At 45.4% G+C, this 17,852-nt stretch overlaps 1 protein-coding gene across 1 annotated transcript in view; it reads left to right on the top strand.

Annotated features, from left to right (window-relative positions):
* Window positions 1–870: 870 nt before the first annotated feature.
* vwa5b1 (von Willebrand factor A domain containing 5B1) overlaps window positions 871–17,852 on the top strand; it is a gene marked incomplete at both ends in the record, with an annotated part of 67,275 nt that continues 50,293 nt past the window's right edge. The window contains 5 exons of the mRNA XM_084185033.1: window positions 871–1,009; window positions 1,479–1,860; window positions 2,461–2,618; window positions 2,868–2,999; window positions 15,244–15,368. Of these exons, the coding sequence (XP_084041159.1) occupies window positions 871–1,009; window positions 1,479–1,860; window positions 2,461–2,618; window positions 2,868–2,999; window positions 15,244–15,368 (936 nt within the window). The remainder of the gene's footprint in view (window positions 1,010–1,478; window positions 1,861–2,460; window positions 2,619–2,867; window positions 3,000–15,243; window positions 15,369–17,852) is intronic.

The following is a 17,852-nucleotide window of genomic DNA, read 5'->3' as shown; positions in this document are numbered from 1 at the left end:
TTTTCCCCTCTGGTTGCACATTTAACAAGAACACTTGAGGCTGTAATCGCTGCCAAAGGTGCTTCAACAAAGTACTGCGTAAAGGGTGTGAATACAAAAAATAGCTTTGTCATTATGGGGTATTGTGTGTGTAAACTATTTTATCAATTTTAGAATAACGCTGTAACCTAACAAAATGTGGAAAAAGTCAAGGGGTTGAATACTTTCCCAATGCACTGTAAGATGACATTTGAATAAAAACAGGCCGGCCATAAGCATTGGCCACTTCTCACAGCCCCATCTCATCTCGCACCCTCATTCATGCAATATTCTACCAGACCAGTGCACCTTTGGTGTTGATCATCTGTAAAGGGAATTTGAAATGTTGTGTCCTGAATATAACCTTGGACAAATGTGTTATATCGTCGCTTGCTGCCTTTGCCTTGCATGTACAGTAGATCAGAGGCCCCCAAACATACTACATAAAAAAATCTCTCTCTCTCGCCAATGTTTTCATTTTAATTTTCACCAATCACCTTTGTAGTCTAAGCATGCAAGGACTGAACTGATAGTTTGAATTCCCCTGTGGTTTTACTGTCTGGGCCTGCTCTGCAGGGATGTAACGTTTTTGCTGATCAGACATCTGGACAGCAAAAGAGATGATTCTACTTCAAAGGCACTAAAAAGGCCCTTTCTGTTGTCTTTGATGTTACTATTATTATTTTTTATTTTTTGTTATTGCTGGATAACAATGCAAGGGAGAGGATATCAGAGCTAGACTTATACAGATGTTTGCTTGTTTGTTGAATTGTTGTGTGAGTAATTAAAAGAGATTCTGAACAATATGTTTTTTACCCTCTGTCTATGATTGGTAATGAAAAGAAACTCATCATGCCAGGCCTGATCAACAAGGGGAGTCAGAATGCTCTGCCTCTCAGTGTCTCCGAGATAACTTCCTGTGTCAGAGGTTACACTCTGGCCCTGACAGCATCCATGACCTACAACAACTTCGAGGACAATCCTATTGAGGGTGAGAACCTCATTTGTTATTACAAATATAAAACTAAGTAAGATCATTCCTACAAGTTATCATGAACATTCTCTGGAGGCCTTATACAAGTGTGTTTATGATTCTGAATTTCCTTCCCTTGTCTGTGAGGTAGCCTCCAGAGCTTCCACAGTGCTTCTCAATATCAATAATTACTTGAGCACTGTCCACGGCCTGTATTGACATAATTTAGTTAGTTTTACATAATTGCCTGTTTGTCTCTGGTTAATGTAAACTGTCTTCATTTGATGTAGGTATCTTCATTTACCCGCTGGAAGAATGCTCTACCGTGGTGGGATTTGAAGCTATGATCTCCAACCAGATAATAACCGTGCAAATCAAAGACAAGTCCAAGATTGATGATTGTTACTTTGATTGCTGCACTACAGCTAATGGCGCCCTTCAGAGTGGCAGTGGTAAGGATGGGTCTCGTGTCAAGTACTGTGGTCAGTGGTGACAATAGGAGATGTTAAGACAACACAAACAGAGACCAGGCTAGTGGTTTTGGGTCCAACTATCTCGATTCCTAGTCCAATCAATAAGGATAATATTGCTCTGAAAAATACAAAACATGACCATTTATGTGAGTTGTTCTGCTATGATATTCCAGGACATATCGTGCTGGACGAGGACTTGGAGAGGACAGTGTTGGTGGTTAACCTGGGGGTCATCCCCCCTCTGGAGACAGTCAACGTGTTGGTCAGCACCTCCTCTGAGCTGCCCACCCTGCCCAACGGGGGCATCCGGGTCACCTCACCCACTGTGTGCACCCCCAGGGTCCAGAGGACCATCAACGAGGAGCAGGGACTCTCCCCAAACTTCCAGAACAGAACGTAAGAATGCCGTGACAGTGTGTCATCATCATAACCACAACAGAATGTCACCACTGTGTCACTGCTGAATGTCAACGCTGTGTCACTGCTGAATGTCAACGCTGTGTTACTGCTGAATGTCAACGCTGTGTTACGGCTGAATGTCAACGCTGTGTCACTGCTGAATGTCAACGCTGTGTCACTGCTGAATGTCAACGCTGTGTTACGGCTGAATGTCAACGCTGTGTCACTGCTGAATGTCAACGCTGTGTTACTGCTGAATGTCAACGCTGTGTTACGGCTGAATGTCAATGCTGTGTTACTGCTGAATGTCAACGCTGTGTCACTGCTGAATGTCAACGCTGTGTCACTGCTGAATGTCAACGCTGTGTCACTGCTGAATGTCAACGCTGTCTTGTCCAAATCAAAACTCTATAGGGCCATTTTGATCTTTAAAGGCAACTTGAACTCTAATTGGTAACTTGGAAGATAAGTCATTCACAGCATGCCTGCATTAGACATCAGTTATTTCAAATGTTAAAGACAGAGAGATAGCCGATTGGTGGACAAGACTATGAATTCACTGACTGTGATTTTCTATTGTGGTATTTTCTGGCACAGGCGGGACAGCAGGCATAATTGTGCCCTGGATCCACATGAGCAGACTCCTATCACCCCCCAGCTGTACATGGCCCAGCTGCTGGAGGAAGAGGCCATCAACTCCATCGACTATGAGTTTAGCTTCCAGCTGGAGATCAGAGCCCCCTATCTCCTTGCAGGTCAGAGACACAACATACAAGCATCTACACGTTGCAGTTTATTTGTATTATAAATACAATTTATATCCCACTGACCAACAGGGATTTGCATACCGATATAGACATCCTTCCACTATGAGTACAAAGCTACCTCCACACACACAAGCAAGATTCATTTGAGTTTTTTTGTGATATCTTGCTCTTGTATTTTCATGTGATTCTACCGTTTATTCTACACTGTAGATGCTTTAGAGGTGTCTTTTTGTGCAGGTGTGGAGAGCCCCTCTCATGCCATCCGGGCCGACGCAGACCCCCTGGCCCGCTCAGCCACCAGCGTCGTCATCACACTGGCTGACAAGTACACCTACGACTGCCCTGTGGAGATCCTCATCTACCCCAGTGGTGGGTACAGTACTGTTGTAGACACACCACCCACCATTCAGCCTGCCAGGCACTACCATTACTCACGCCTATTCAAAATACAATATCACATACACAGAATAGACCAGTGTTTACATTTACGTTTTAGTCATTTAGCAGACGCTCTTATCCAGAGCGACTGGATAGCTAGGTGAGACAACAACACATCACAATCGTATCATGTACATTTTCCCTCAACAAAGTATTTATCAGCAAAGTCAATGCTAGTGGGAAAATAATTGACTATCCGCTGCAAACAATTCACCCTGTTATTTATATGTGGACAGTTAATCAGATCACACGGGAGTTTAATCATCAGCCTATCTATCTCTCTCTGCATATCTCAGGCTCCCCCGCTCTCTCTCTCTCTCTCTCTCTCTCTCTCTATATATATATATATATATATATACATACACCACCGTTCAAAGGTTTGGGGTCACTTAGAAATGTCCTTGTTTTTGAAAGAAAATGAATATTTTTGTCCATTAAAATAACATCAAATTGAAATACAGTGTAGACATTGTTAATGTTGTAAATGGCTATTGTAGCTGGAAACGGCTGATTTTTTAAAATGGAATATCTACATAGGTGTACAGAGTCCCATTATCAGCAACTATCAGGCCTGTGTTCCAATGGCACGTTGTGTTTGCTAATCCAAGTTTATCATTTTAAAAGGCTAATTGATCATTAGAAAACCCTTTTGCAATTATGTTAACACAGCTGAAAACTGTTGTGCTGATTAAAAAAGCAATACAACTGGCCTTCTTGAGATTAGTTGAGTATCTGGAGCATCAGCAATTGTGGGTTCGATTACAGGCTCAAAATGGCCAGAAACAAATAACTTTCTTCTGAAACTCGTCAGTCTATTCTTGTTCTGAGAAATGAAGGCTATTCCATGCGAGAAATTGAAACTGTCTCTAAGCAGAATAGAAAGAGGAGTGGGAGGCCCCGGTGAAAATGTTTTTTTTCAATTTACAATCTGTAGAAACAATGAGAATAGAAAGGTTCAGAACGTTTGTAAAACATCACAGTACAGTTGAAAAATATATGGCAAATAGAAATCCTATATGGATGGTGTTAAGAGATAGATGGGTGGTGTTGAATGGAGTTGAAGGATGGGACTAATAACAACTAACAACAACTAATAACAAGATAACTAATAATGTAAGCATACTGTGTCCATAATAAGTATATAGGTTGTAGGTTGGGAGCTTTTGTGAAAGAGCACAGTTAGAAAGATATGGCATATAGAAGCAAACCGGATGGACATCATGAAAATGATTGGAGAGGTTGAGAGCAGAAGAAGTTCAGGAGAAAAAACAAACAAAATATAATTATTGTAAAATTGACTGTGTCCATAAAATGTATATAGTAAGTATAAGCTGGAAGTAGAGGCCTAAGCATTGTTGTTCACTAGTTTGCTCCAATTAGGGAAAGGGTGGTGGGGTTGGAAAGTAATGAAGGGGAATATATATTTTTTAAAGGATACAGTGAGGGAAAAAAAGTATTTGATTCCCTGCTGATTTTGTACGTTTGCCCACTGACAAATAAATTATCCGTCTATAATTTTAATGGTAGGTTTTTTTGAACAGTGAGAGACAGAATAACAACAACAAAATCTAGAAAAACGCATGTCAAAAATGTTTTGCATTTTAATGAGGGAAATAAGTATTTGACCCCCTCTCAATTAGAAAGATTTCTGGCTCCCAGGTGTCTTTTATACAGGTAACGAGCTGAGATTAGGAGCACACTCTTAAAGGGAGTGTTCTTAATCTCAGCTTGTTACCTGTATAAAAGACACCTGTCCACAGAAGCAATCAATCAATCCGATTCCAAACTCTCCACCATGGCCAAGACCAAAGAGCTCTCCAAGGATGTCAGGGACAAGATTGTAGACCTACACAAGGCTGGAATGGGCTACAAGACCATCGCCAAGCAGCTTGGTGAGAAGGTGACAACAGTTGGTGCGATTATTCGCAAATGGAAGAAACACAAAAGAACTGTCAATCTCCCTCGGCCTGGGGCTCCATGCAAGATCTCACCTCATGGAGTTGCAATGATCATGAGAACGGTGAGGAATCAGCCCAGAACTACACGGGAGGATCTTGTCAATGATCTCAAGGCAGCTGGGACAATAGTCACCAAGAAAACAATTGGTAACACACTACGCCGTGAAGGACTGAAATCCTGCAGCGCCCACAAGGTCCCCCTGCTCAAAAAAGCACATATACAGTGGGGAGAACAAGTATTTGATACACTGCCTATTTTGCAGGTTTTCCTATTTACAAAGCATGTAGAGGTCTGTAATTTTTATCATAGGTACACTTCAACTGTGAGAGACGGAATCTAAAACAAAAATCCAGAAAATCACATTGTATGATTTTTAAGTAATTAATTTGCATTTTATTGCATGACATAAGTATTTGATCACCTACCAACCAGTAAGAATTCCGGCTCTCACAGACCTGTTAGTTTTTCTTTAAGAAGCCCTCCTGTTCTCCACTCATACATTACCTGTATTAACTGCACCTGTTTGAACTCGTTACCTGTATAAAAGACACCTGTCCACACACTCAATCAAACAGATTCCAACCTCTCCACAATGGCCAAGACCAGAGAGCTGTGTAAGGACATCAGGGATAAAATTGTAGACCTGCACAAGGCTGGGATGGGCTACAGGACAATAGGCAAGCAGCTTGGTGAGAAGGCAACAACTGTTGGCGCAATTATTAGAAAATGGAAGAAGTTCAAGATGACGGTCAATCACCCTCAGTCTGGGGCTCCATGCAAGATCTCACCTCGTGGGGCATCAATGATCATGAGGAAGGTGAGGGATCAGCCCAGAACTACACGGCAGGACCTGGTCAATGACCTGAAGAGAGCTGGGACCACAGTCTCAAAGAAAACCATTAGTAACACACTACGCCGTCATGGATTAAAATCCTGCAGCGCACGCAAGGTCCCCCTGCTCAAGCCAGCGCATGTCCAGGCCCGTCTGAAGTTTGCCAATGACCATCTGGATGATCCAGAGGAGGAATGGGAGAAGGTTATGTGGTCTGATGAGACAAAAATAGAGCTTTTTGGTCTAAACTCCACTCGCCGTGTTTGGAGGAAGAAGAAGGATGAGTACAACCCCAAGAACACCATCCCAACCGTGAAGCATGGAGGTGGAAACATCATTCTTTGGGGATGCTTTTCTGCAAAGGGGACAGGACGACTGCACCGTATTGAGGGAAGGATGGATGGGGCCATGTATCGCAAGATCTTGGCCAACAACCTCCTTCCCTCAGTAAGAGCATTGAAGATGGGTCGTGGCTGAGTCTTCCAGCATGACAACGACCCGAAACACACAGCCAGGGCAACTAAGGAGTGGCTCCGTAAGAAGCATCTCAAGGTCCTGGAGTGGCCTAGCCAGTCTCCAGACCTGAACCCAATAGAAAATCTTTGGAGGGAGCTGAAAGTCCGTATTGCCCAGTGACAGCCCCGAAACCTGAAGGATCTGGAGAAGGTCTGTATGGAGGAGTGGGCCAAAATCTCTGCTGCAGTGTGTGCAAACCTGGTCAAGACCTACAGGAAACGTATGATCTCTGTAATTGCAAACAAAGGTTTCTTTACCAAATATTAAGTTCTGCTTTTCTGATGTATCAAATACTTATGTCATGCAATAAAATGCAAATTAATTACTTAAAAATCATACAATGTGATTTTCTGTAAGATTCCGTCTCTCACAGTTGAAGTGTACCTATGATAAAAATTACAGCCCTCTACATGCTTTGTAAGTAGGAAAACCTGCAAAATCGGCAGTGTATGAAATACTTGTTCTCCCCACTGTGTATATATATATATATATATATATATATATATATATATATATAAACATGGGGGATTGGAAGTGATGCAGACAATTACATTGATGGAAGTTACAATCTATCTGCAATATTAAGCTGATCTACCCCCTAAATTTTTTTTGATAAAATAATAAGGGATTAAAAAAATATATATACTAATAATATTTGTTTTTTAAATACAGACGCCTAACAGGTCCTCAACTGGCAGCTTCATTCAATAGTACCCGCAAAACACCAGTCTCTAGGCAGAGTTGCAAAGAAAAAGCCAAATCTCAGACTGGCCAATAAAAATAAAATATTAAGATGGGCAGTCTGAGATATGGCTTTTTCTTTGCAACTCTGCCTAGAAGGTCAGCATCCTGGAGTCGCCTCTTCACTGTTGACGTTGAGACTGGTGTTTTGCGGGTACTATTTAATGAAGCTGCCAGTTGAGGACCTGTAAGGCGTCTGTTTCTCAAATTAGACACTAATGTATTTGTCCTCTTGCTCAGTTGTGCACCAGGGCCTCCCACTCCTCTTACTATTCTGATTAGAGACAGTTTGCGCTGTTCTGTGAAGGGAGTAGTACACAGCGTTGTACGAGATCTTCAGTTTCTTGGCAATTTCTCGCATGGAATAGCCTTCATTTATCAGAACAAGAATAGACTGACGAGTTACAGAAGAAAGTTCTTTGTTTCTGGCCATTTTGAGCCTGTAATCTAACCTACAATTGCTGATGCTCCAGATACTCAACTAGTCTCAAGAAGGCCAGTTTTATTGCTTCTTTAATCAGCACAACAGTTTTCAGCTGTGCTAACATAATTGCAAAAGGGTTTTCTAATGATCAATTAGCCTTTTAAAATGATAAACTTGGATTAGCAAACACAACGTGCCATTGGAACACAGGACTGATGGTTGCTGATAATGGGCCTCTGTACGCCTATGTAGATATTCCATAAAAATCAGCCGTTTCCAGCTACAATAGCCATTTACAACATTAACAATGTCTACACTGTATTTATGATCAATTTGAGGTTATTTTAATGGACAAAAAAATTGCTTTTCTTTCAAAAACAAGGACATTTCAAAGTGACCCCAATCTTTTGAACGGTAGTGTGTGTGTGTGTGTATATATATATATATATATATATATATATACACACTACCGGTCAAAAGTTTTAGAACACCTACTCATTCAAGGGTTTCTCTTTATTTTTACTATTTTCTACATTGTAGAATAATAGTGAAGACATCAAAACTATGAAATAACACATATGGAATCATGTAGTAACCAAAAAAGTGTTATTTATATTTGAGATTCACCTGGAATGCATTTCAATTAACAGGTGTGCCTTCTTAGGATAAGTTCATTAGAGTTACCAGCTTCAGAAATTGCAGCCCAAATAAATGCTTCACAGAGTTCAAGTAACAGACACATCTCGACATCAACTGTTCAGAGGAGACTGTGTGAATCAGGCCTTCATGGTCGAATTGCTGCAAAGAAACCACTACTAAAGGACACAAATTTGAAGAAGAGAGTTGCTTGGGCCAAGAAATACGAGCAATGGACATTAGACCGGTGGAAATCTGTCCTTTGGTCTGGAGTCCAAATTTGAGATTTTTGGTTCCAACCGCTGTGTCTTTGTGAGACGCGGTGTGGTTGAACGGATGATCTCTGCATGTGTATTTCCCACCGTAAAGCATGGAGGAGGAGGTGTTATGGTGTGGGGGTGCTTTGCTGGTGACACTGTCTGTGATTTATTTAGAATTCAAGGCACACTTAACCAGCATGGCTACCACAGCATTCTGCAGCGATATGCCATCCCATCTGGTTTGGGCTTAGTGGGTCTATCATTTGTTTTTCAACAGGACAATGACCCAACACACCTCCAGGCTGTGTAAGGGCTATTTGACCAAGAAGGAGAGTGATGGATTGCTGCATCAGATGACCTGGCCACTACAATCCCCCGACCTCAACCAAATTGAGATGGTTTGGGATGAGTCGGACCACAGAGTGAAGGAAAAGCAGCCAACAAGTGCTCAGCATATGTGGGAACTGCTTCAAACTGTTTTTAAAAGCATTCCAGGTGAAGATGGTTGAGAGAATGCCAAGAGTGTGCAAAGCTGTCATCAAGGCAAAGGGTGGCTATTTGAAGAATCTCAAATATCTGTCACGCCCTGGCTCTGGGGACACTGTTATGTTGAGCCAGGGTGTGTAATTCTATGTTTGTATTTCTATGTTGGCCTGAGTGACTCCCAATCAGAGGCAACGAGGGTCAGCTGGTTGTCTCTGATTGGGAGCCATATTTAACTGTCTGTCTTTCACTTTGTGTTTGTGGTTTCTTGTTCTTGTTCGGTTTGTGTTCAACCGTAGACATCACGTTTTCGTCTGTTGTTTTGATCGTGTGATCATTCTAATAAATATAATGTTCGCATTCAACGCTGCGCCTTGGTCTCTCCCTGACGATCGTGACAGAAGAAACCACCAAAACCGGACCAAGCAGCGTGTCCAGGAGCCATCGCTAGCAGATCTCCGTGGCAACCTCGACTGGGTCAAGCCTAGTGAGGAGCAGAGAGGGTGGACTTGGGAACAGTTGAGGAAGAGCTTCGACTGGGTCAAGCCCATTGAGGAGCTGAATAGCGGGAGTTGGAGACAGAAGAGCGAGAGTTGGGCGAGAACGATAGAGGCCTGGCCCACGGGGAGGAGAGACCCCCAGAAAATTTTTAGGGGGGGGCTCACGACGTCGGGGCAGCAGGAGGCCGCGATAGAGCGGTCCAGCGGGTTGGCAGAGGAGGCCGCCAGGTTACGGGGGCCACTGGTCGAAGAGGGGATGGAAGGTGGAGAGGCACGGCGAGAGGTACTGGGGTGTGTTACCAGTCCGGTCCGGCCCGTTCCAGATCCCGATGTAGGGCCAGTGGTGTGTGTCCCCAGTACGGTCCGGTCTGTTCCTGCTCCCCGCACCAAGTCAGTGGTGCGCTTCGTCAGCCCGGCTCGGCCCGTTCCTGCTCCCCGCACCAAGTCAGTGGTGCGCTTCGTCAGCCCGGCTCGGTCCGTTCCTGCTCCCCGCACCAAGTCAGTGGTGCGCTTCGTCAGCCCGGCTCGGCCCATTCCTGCTCCCCGCACCAAGTCTGTGGTGCGTGTCGTCAGCCCTGTCCGGCCCGTTCCTGCTCTCCGCACCAAGTCTGTGGTGCGCGTCGCCAGCCCAGTCCGGCCCATTCCTGCTCCCCGCACCAAGTCTGTGGTGCGCGTCGCCAGCCCAGTCCGGCCCATTCCTGCTCCCCGCACCAAGTCTGTGGTGCGTTTCGTCAGCCCGGCTCGGCCCGTTCCTGCTCCCCGCACCAAGTCTACGGTGCGTGTCGCCAGCCCTGTCCGGCCCGCTCCTGCTCCCCACACCAAGCCAGTGGTGTGCGTCGTCAGTCCAGCACGGCCCGTGCCTGTTCCCCACACCAAGCCAGTGGTGTGCGTCGTCGGTCCAGCACGGCCCGTGCCTGTTCCACTGGTGCCTGGTCCGGCACCGGTCAGATGCGTTACGCCGGAGCTAGAGCAATCCGCTCCATCAGTGTGCAGTCCAGCTCCGGCCAGCGGGGCCAGACCGGACCAGGGGTACTTTGGGGGGTTGGAGAGGGAGTGGGGATCAGGCCCGGAGCCGGATCCGCCGCCAAGGCGGAGTGCCCACCCGGTCCCTCCCCTGTGGTATTTAGTTGGCGCGGTCGGAGTCCGCGCCTTTAGGGGGGGGTACTGTCACGCCCTGGCTCTGGTGACACTGTTATGTTGAGCCAGGGTGTGTAATTCTATGTTTGTATTTCTATGTTGGCCTGAGTGACTCCCAATCAGAGGCAACGAGGGTCAGCTGGTTGTCTCTGATTGGGAGACATATTTAACTGTCTGTCTTTCACTTTGTGTTTGTGGTTTCTTGTTCTTGTTCGGTTTGTGTTCAACCGTAGACATCACGTTTTCGTCTGTTGTTTTGATCGTGTGATCATTCTAATAAATATAATGTTCGCATTCAACGCTGCGCCTTGGTCTCTCCCTGACGATCGTGACAATATCAAATATATTTTGATTTGTTTAACACTTTTTTGGTTACTACATGATTCCATAAGTGTTATTTCATAGTTTTGATGTCTTCACTATTATTCTACAATGTAGAAAATAGTAAAAATAAAGAAAAACCCTTGAATGAGTAGGTGTTCTAAAACTTTTGACCGGTAGTGTATATATATATATATATATATATATATATATATACATTCAGTGGGGGGGGAAAGTATTTAGTCAGCCACCAATTGTGCAAGTTCTCCCACTTAAAAAGATGAGAGAGGCCTGTAATTTTCATTACACGTCAACTATGACAGACAAAATGAGAAAAAAAAATCCAGAAAATCACATTGTAGGATTTTTAATGAATTTATTTGCAAATTATGGTGGAAAAAAAGTATTTGGTCAATAACAAAAGTTTCTCAATACTTTGTTATATACCCTTTGTTGGCAATGACACAGGTCAAACGTTTTCTGTAAGTCTTCACAAGGTTTTCACACACTGTTGCTGGTATTTTGGCCCATTCCTCCATGCAGATCTCCTCTAGAGCAGTGATGTTTTGGGGCTGTCGCTGGGCAACACGGACTTTCAACTCCCTCCAAAGATTTTCTATGGGGTTGAGATCTGGAGACTGGCTAGGCCACTCCAGGACCTTGAAATGCTTCTTACGAAGCCACTCCTTTGTTGCCCGGGCGGTGTGTTTGGGATCATTGTCATGCTGAAAGACCCAGCCACGTTTCATCTTCAATGCCCTTGCTGATGGAAGGAGGTTTTCACTCAAAATCTCACGATACATGGCCCCATTCATTCTTTCCTTTACACGGATCAGTCGTCCTGGTCCCTTTGCAGAAAAACAGCCCCAAAGCATGATGTTTCCACCCCCATGCTTCACAGTAGGTATGGTGTTCTTTGGATGCAACTCAGCATTCTTTGTCCTCCAAACACGACGAGTTGAGTTTTTACCAAAAGGTTCTATTTTGGTTTCATCTGACCATATGACATTCTCCCAATCCTCTTCTGGATCATCCAAATGCACTCTAGCAAACTTCAGACGGGCCTGGACATGTACTGGCTTAAGCAGGGGGAGACGTCTGGCGGCGCAGTGTGTTACTGATGGTAGGCTTTGTTACTTTGGTCCCAGCTCTCTGCAGGTCATTTACTACGTCCCCCCGTGTGGTTCTGGGATTTTTGCTCACCGTTCTTGTGATCATTTTGACCCCACGGGGTGAGATCTTGCGTGGAGCCCCAGATCGAGGGAGATTATCAGTGGTCTTGTATGTCTTCCATTTCCTAATAATTGCTCCCACAGTTGATTTCTTCAAACCAAGCTGCTTACCTATTGCAGATTCAGTCTTCCCAGCCTGGTGCAGGTCTACAATTTTGTTTCTGGTGTCCTTTGACAGCTCTTTGGTCTTGGCCATAGTGGAGTTTGGAGTGTGACTGTTTGAGGTTGTGGACAGGTGTCTTTTATACTGATAACAAGTTCAAACAGGTGCCATTAATACAGGTAACGAGTGGAGGACAGAGGAGCCTCTTAAAGAAGAAGTTACAGGTCTGTGAGAGCCAGAAATCTTGCTTGTTTGTAGGTGACCAAATACTTATTTTCCACCATAATTTGCAAATAAATTCATAAAAAATCCTACAATGTGATTTTCTGGATTTTTTTTCTCAATTTGTCTGTCATAGTTGACATGTACCTATGATGAAAATTACAGGCCTCTCTCATCTTTTTAAGTGGGAGAACTTGCACAATTGGTGGCTGACTAAATACTTTTTTCCCCCACTGTGTATGTATATATATATATATATATATATATATATATATATATATATATACCTTACTTTCTTCTTCTCTCCTCCCCCCTCTCTCTCTCTCTCTCTCTCTCTCTCTCTCTCTCTCTCTCTCTCTCTCTCTCTCTCTCCTCCTCTCTCTCTCTCTCTTCCCCTCTCTCTCTCTCTCTCTCTCTCTCTCTCTCAATTTCAATTCAATTTAAGGGCTTTATTGGCATGGAAAACGTATGTTAACATTGCCAAAGCAAGTGAAGTAGATAGTAAACAAAAGTGAAATAAATATTAACAGTAAACATTACACTCAGAAGTTCCAAAAGAATAAAGACATTTCAAATGTAATATTATGTATATATACAGTGTTGTAACAATGTGCAAATAGTTGAAGTACAAATGGGAAAATAAATAAACATAAATATGGGTTGTATTTACAATGGTGTTTGTTCTTCACTGGTTGCCCTTTTCTTGTGGCAACAGGTCACAAATATTTCTGCTGTGATGGCACACTGTGGTTTTTCACCCAGTAGATAAGGGAGTTTATCAAAAACTGTTGTTGTTTTTTTGAATTCTTTGTGGATCTCTGTAATCTGAGGGAAATATGTGTCTCTAATATGGTCATACATTTGGCAGGAGGTTAGGAAGTGCAGCTCAGTTTCCACCTCATTTTGTGGGCAGTGTGCACATAGCCTGTCTTCTCTTGAGAGCCAGGTCTGCCTTCGGCGGCCTTTCTCAATAGCAAGGCTATGCTCACTGAGTCTGTACATAGTCAAAGCTTTCCTTAAGTTTGGGTCAGTCACAGTGGTCAGGTATTCTGCCGCTGTGTACTCTCTGTTTAGAGCCAAATAGCATTCTAGTTTGCTCTGTTTTTTTGTTAATTCTTTCCAATGTGTCAAGTAATTCTCTTTTAGTTTTCTCATGATTTGGTTGGGTCTAATTGTGTAGTTGTTGTTGTCCTGGGGCTCTGTGGGGTCGGTTTGTGTTTGTGAACAGAGCCCCAGTACCAGCTTACTTAGGGGACTCTTCTCCAAGTTCATCTCTCTGTAGGTGATGGCTTTGTTATGGAAGGTTTGGGAATCGCTTCCTTTTAAGTGGTTATAGAATTTAACGGCTCTTTTCTGGATTTTGATAATTAGCGGGTATCGGCTTAATTCTGCTCTGCATGCATTATTTGGTGTTTTTCGTTGTACACAGAGGATATTTTTGCAGAATTCTGCATGCAGAGTCTCAATTTGGTGTTTGTCCCATTTTGTGAATTCTTGGTTGGTGAGCGGACCCCAGACCTCACAACCATAAAGGCCAATGGGTTCTATAACTGATTCAAGTATTTTTTGCCAGATCCTAATTGGTATGTCAAATTTTATGTTCCTTTTGATGGCATAGAAGGCCCTTCTTGCCTTGTCTCTCAGATCGTTCACAGCTTTGTGGAAGCTATCTCTCTCTCTCTTTCTTTTAACCCCCCCCCCCCCCCCTCTCTCTTTCTCTCTCTTAGTCCTCTCCTGGTTGTCTTAATCTCTGCGTGGGCTAGTTGTCTCCCAGAGGCAGGAATTAGTCCCCAGATTTCCTATCCAATAGGCTCTAAAGAGATGGCTTTGTCTACAAACGGACCTGGGGCCAGTTGGGCTTGCTGTGCAATTCAATTCAGCCCACTGTGGGACTGGGGTTTCAATCTCATCAAGGAGACTGCTGAGCACAACCAGATGGCCATGGCAATAAAGAGATGGAAGGAGTGCTTGCCGGAAGCAGTTTTCCCTGAGTTTTTGTATAGCGAATTCACTTAAAATGATTTTAAAAAGTGATTGTTGGACGGTTTTCATCAAAAGCTTGATTTACTAAATGGTCAATAAAAACAGCTCGCCGTGAAGGTCACTGCAGAGAGATGTATTGAGAGATGCCTGTGGAGAGAAGAATATGAGCAGAAAATAGCAAAGCACTTTCAATCACAGTAGTGGAGCTGGTAAATTGACTTGACAACAGCAGCATTTCTCTGGAATCAAAATCCAAGAGGGACCTCAGTCTGACTAATCACTCATGGACAAACTACGTAAACATAAATGGTACCGTAGATCTGTCATGATAAAACGGGATGCGTGAGTTAACAAGCAGCATTAGTTCCGGTGCTCAGGACAAATCACGATTTCGCTGGTATTAGCATTTTTTGAATTTCGGAAGTGGAGGGGACATTTGTAAGTCGCTCTGGATAAGAGCGTCTGCTAAATGACGAAAATGTAAAAATGTAAAATGTAATTTGGCCAATAGACTTTGGCTCGTAACTTGCAAAGAGAGTGGGTGGAGCTCTTCATTACGGTTCCTTTCCTCGTTCTATCTCTTCTCTTAACACCCAGAACTTAATCGAGCACCTGACCATTTACGCAAGACTTTAGTTATGGGTTAACCGAGATTAGTCTGTGACAGAAATATATACTACTTGGCCACGTCTGCCTTTTCTCTGACAGGTGTTTGCAGGAATTGTGTATTGTACCCTTCTATCAGTGTTATGGCTTACACTGAAACCTGCTTGTTGTCAAGGTGATACTGTACCATATTAGTCTAGTGCCCATTGTTTCCTGCTAGATCCTCATCTGCCACATGTGCTGATTGAGGATGGAGACATGACACTGGAGGAGTACGATGAACACCTCACAGGGAAGAGTGACTACATCAAGGCCATCAAGAAGGACTCCAGTAATGAAAAGAAAGTGAGTGCTGCATCTGATCTGATGTGATCAGCGTCTTACCAAGTAGCCTTATTGAGTGACAGCTGTCTGAGAAGACTCACATAGATTAAAGAGGCTTCGTAAAATGGCAAGATGCTGCTTATAATTAGAGCAGAAAAGCATATAGAATCATGAATATTCAATAACAACAGATAATGAGATCTCCCTTACAAGAAAATATACCAGTTTTGAAACTGCAGTAAAAGTGCAGTAACTGCAGTCGACTGTGGTATTTTGGATGCAGTAATTGCAGAATAACTGCAGTTGAACTGCAGTTATACTGCACTGTAACTGCAGTTACACTGCAAAATTACTGCAGTAAGAAAACAGTGTTATTTTGGAAGCAGTATTTGTAGCATACTGCAGTTATACTACAGTGTACTGCAGTTATACTGCACACTGACTACAGTTATACTACAGTGTACTGCAGTTATACTGCACACTGACTACAGTTATACTACAGTGAACTGCAGTTATACTGCACTCTGACTACAGTTATACAACAGTGTACTGCAGTTATACTGCACTTGTTGTGGAAATTAATCACTATACTTTATCAAAATGTCACGCCCTGACTCAGGGGACGTTTATTTGTTGAGTCAGGGTGTGTATATTCCGTGTTGTGTTTGTTCATTGTTGTAGAATCTAGTATGTCTAGATCTATGTTGGCCGGTGTGGTTCTCAATCAGAGGCAGCTGTCGCTCGTTGTCTCTGATTGGGGACAATACTTAGGCAGCCTATTGGCACTAGTGGGTTGTGGGATCTTGTTCCGTGTAAGGTATGTTGTTTGTGTGCTACCTTGGACTTCACGTTTCGTTTGCTGTTTTGTTGTGTGTTTATTCAATATAAATAAACATGTATGCATATCACGCTGCGCCTTGGTCCGTCCCGTCTATAAACGAACGTGACAGAAGATCCCACCAAACGAGGACCAAGCAGCGTGTCCAAGAGCAGACAGCCTGGACCTGGGAGGAGATACTGGACGGTAAGGGATCTTGGACTTGGGAGGAGATTCAGGCCGGGATGGATCGCCGTCCTTGGGAGGAGACAGTGGAGGCGCGGTATAGAGAGGAGCAGCGGCAACGCAGAAGGTGCCGGCCGAGGAAGAAGCCCGAGAGACAGCCCCAAGAAAAAAATTTTTGGGGGCTAAAAGGGTGGTTGGCGGAGCCTAGTGTTAGAGCAGAGCCAACTCCCCGTACTCACGCGAGGAAGCGTGTGACTGGGCAGGCTCCGTGTTATGCGGCGCTACGTACTGTGTCGCCAGTGTTCAGGCACTGTCCTGTACGTCCTGTGCTAGCACCACGCACGTGTCGTGCGAAGTTGGGCATTCAGCCAGGACGGGGTGTGACGGCTCAACGCTCCTGGTCTCCAGTACGCCTCCTCGGTCCCGCATATCCTGCGCCTGTTCTACGAGCTGTATCGTCAGTGCGCGTGCACAGCCCAGTGCATCCTGTGCCAGCGCCCCGCATGTGTAGTGCGAAAGTGGGCAGCCAGCCAGGACGGGTTGTGCCAGCTCTCCGCTCCAGACCTCCAGTCCGCCTTCGCAGTCCGGTCCGGCCCGTTCCTGCTCCTCGCACCAAACCAGTGGTGCGCGTTCCCAGCCCGGCCCGGCCTGTTCCTGCTCCTCGCACCAAGCCAGTGGTGCGCGTCGCCAGCCCAGCCCGGCCTGTTCCTGCTCCCCGCACCAGGCCAGTGGTGCGCGTCGCCAGTCCGGTACGACCCGTTCCTGCTCCCCGCACCAAGCCAGTGGTGCGCGTCGTCAGCCCGGTCCGGCCCGTTCCTGCTCCCCGCACCAAGCCAGTGGTGCGTGTGTCCAGTCCGGCACGGCCCGTGCCTGTTCCACCGGTGCCTGGTCCGGCACCGGTCAGCTGCTCCACTCCGGAGCCAGAGCAGTCCGCTCCACTGGTGCCCAGTTCAGCTCCGGTCAGCTGCTCCACTCCGGAGCCAGAGCAATCCGCTCCACCGGGGTCAGGTCCAGCTCCGGTCAGCGGATCCACTCCGGAGCCAGAGCAGTCCACTCCACCGGTGCCCAGTTCAGCTCCGGTCAGCTGCTCCACTCCGGAGCCAGAGCAATCCGCTCCACCGGGGTCCAGTCCAGCTCCGGTCAGCGGCTCCACTCCGGAGCCAGAGCAGTCCGCTCCACCGGTGTCTGATCCAGCTCCGGTCAGCGGCTCCACTCCGGAGCCAGAGCAGTTTGCTCCACCGTCGTCGGGTCCAGCTCCAGTCAGCGGTTCCAGTCCAGACCCAGACGTCAGCCTCTCTCCAGGTTCGGGGTCTCCCACACCAGGGTCCAGACAGGGCTTGGTACTTCATGGGAGGAAGGAGAGGGGAAGCAGCGCGCCGAGGTCCAGACCTGACCAGGGGCGCAACAGGGAGGCGGAGAATAGGTGGTGGTCACGCCCGGAGCCGGATCCGCCTCCGAGGCGGAAAGTCCACCTGGCCCCTACCCTGTTATGTTTCTGTGGC

This window comes from Coregonus lavaretus (genome assembly GCF_964263955.1).
Source record: "Coregonus lavaretus genome assembly, chromosome: 20".
Taxonomy (NCBI): Eukaryota; Metazoa; Chordata; class Actinopteri; order Salmoniformes; family Salmonidae; genus Coregonus; species Coregonus lavaretus.
Note: the sequence above shows the minus strand (reverse complement) of the source record. Positions and strands in the feature narration are given on the sequence as shown.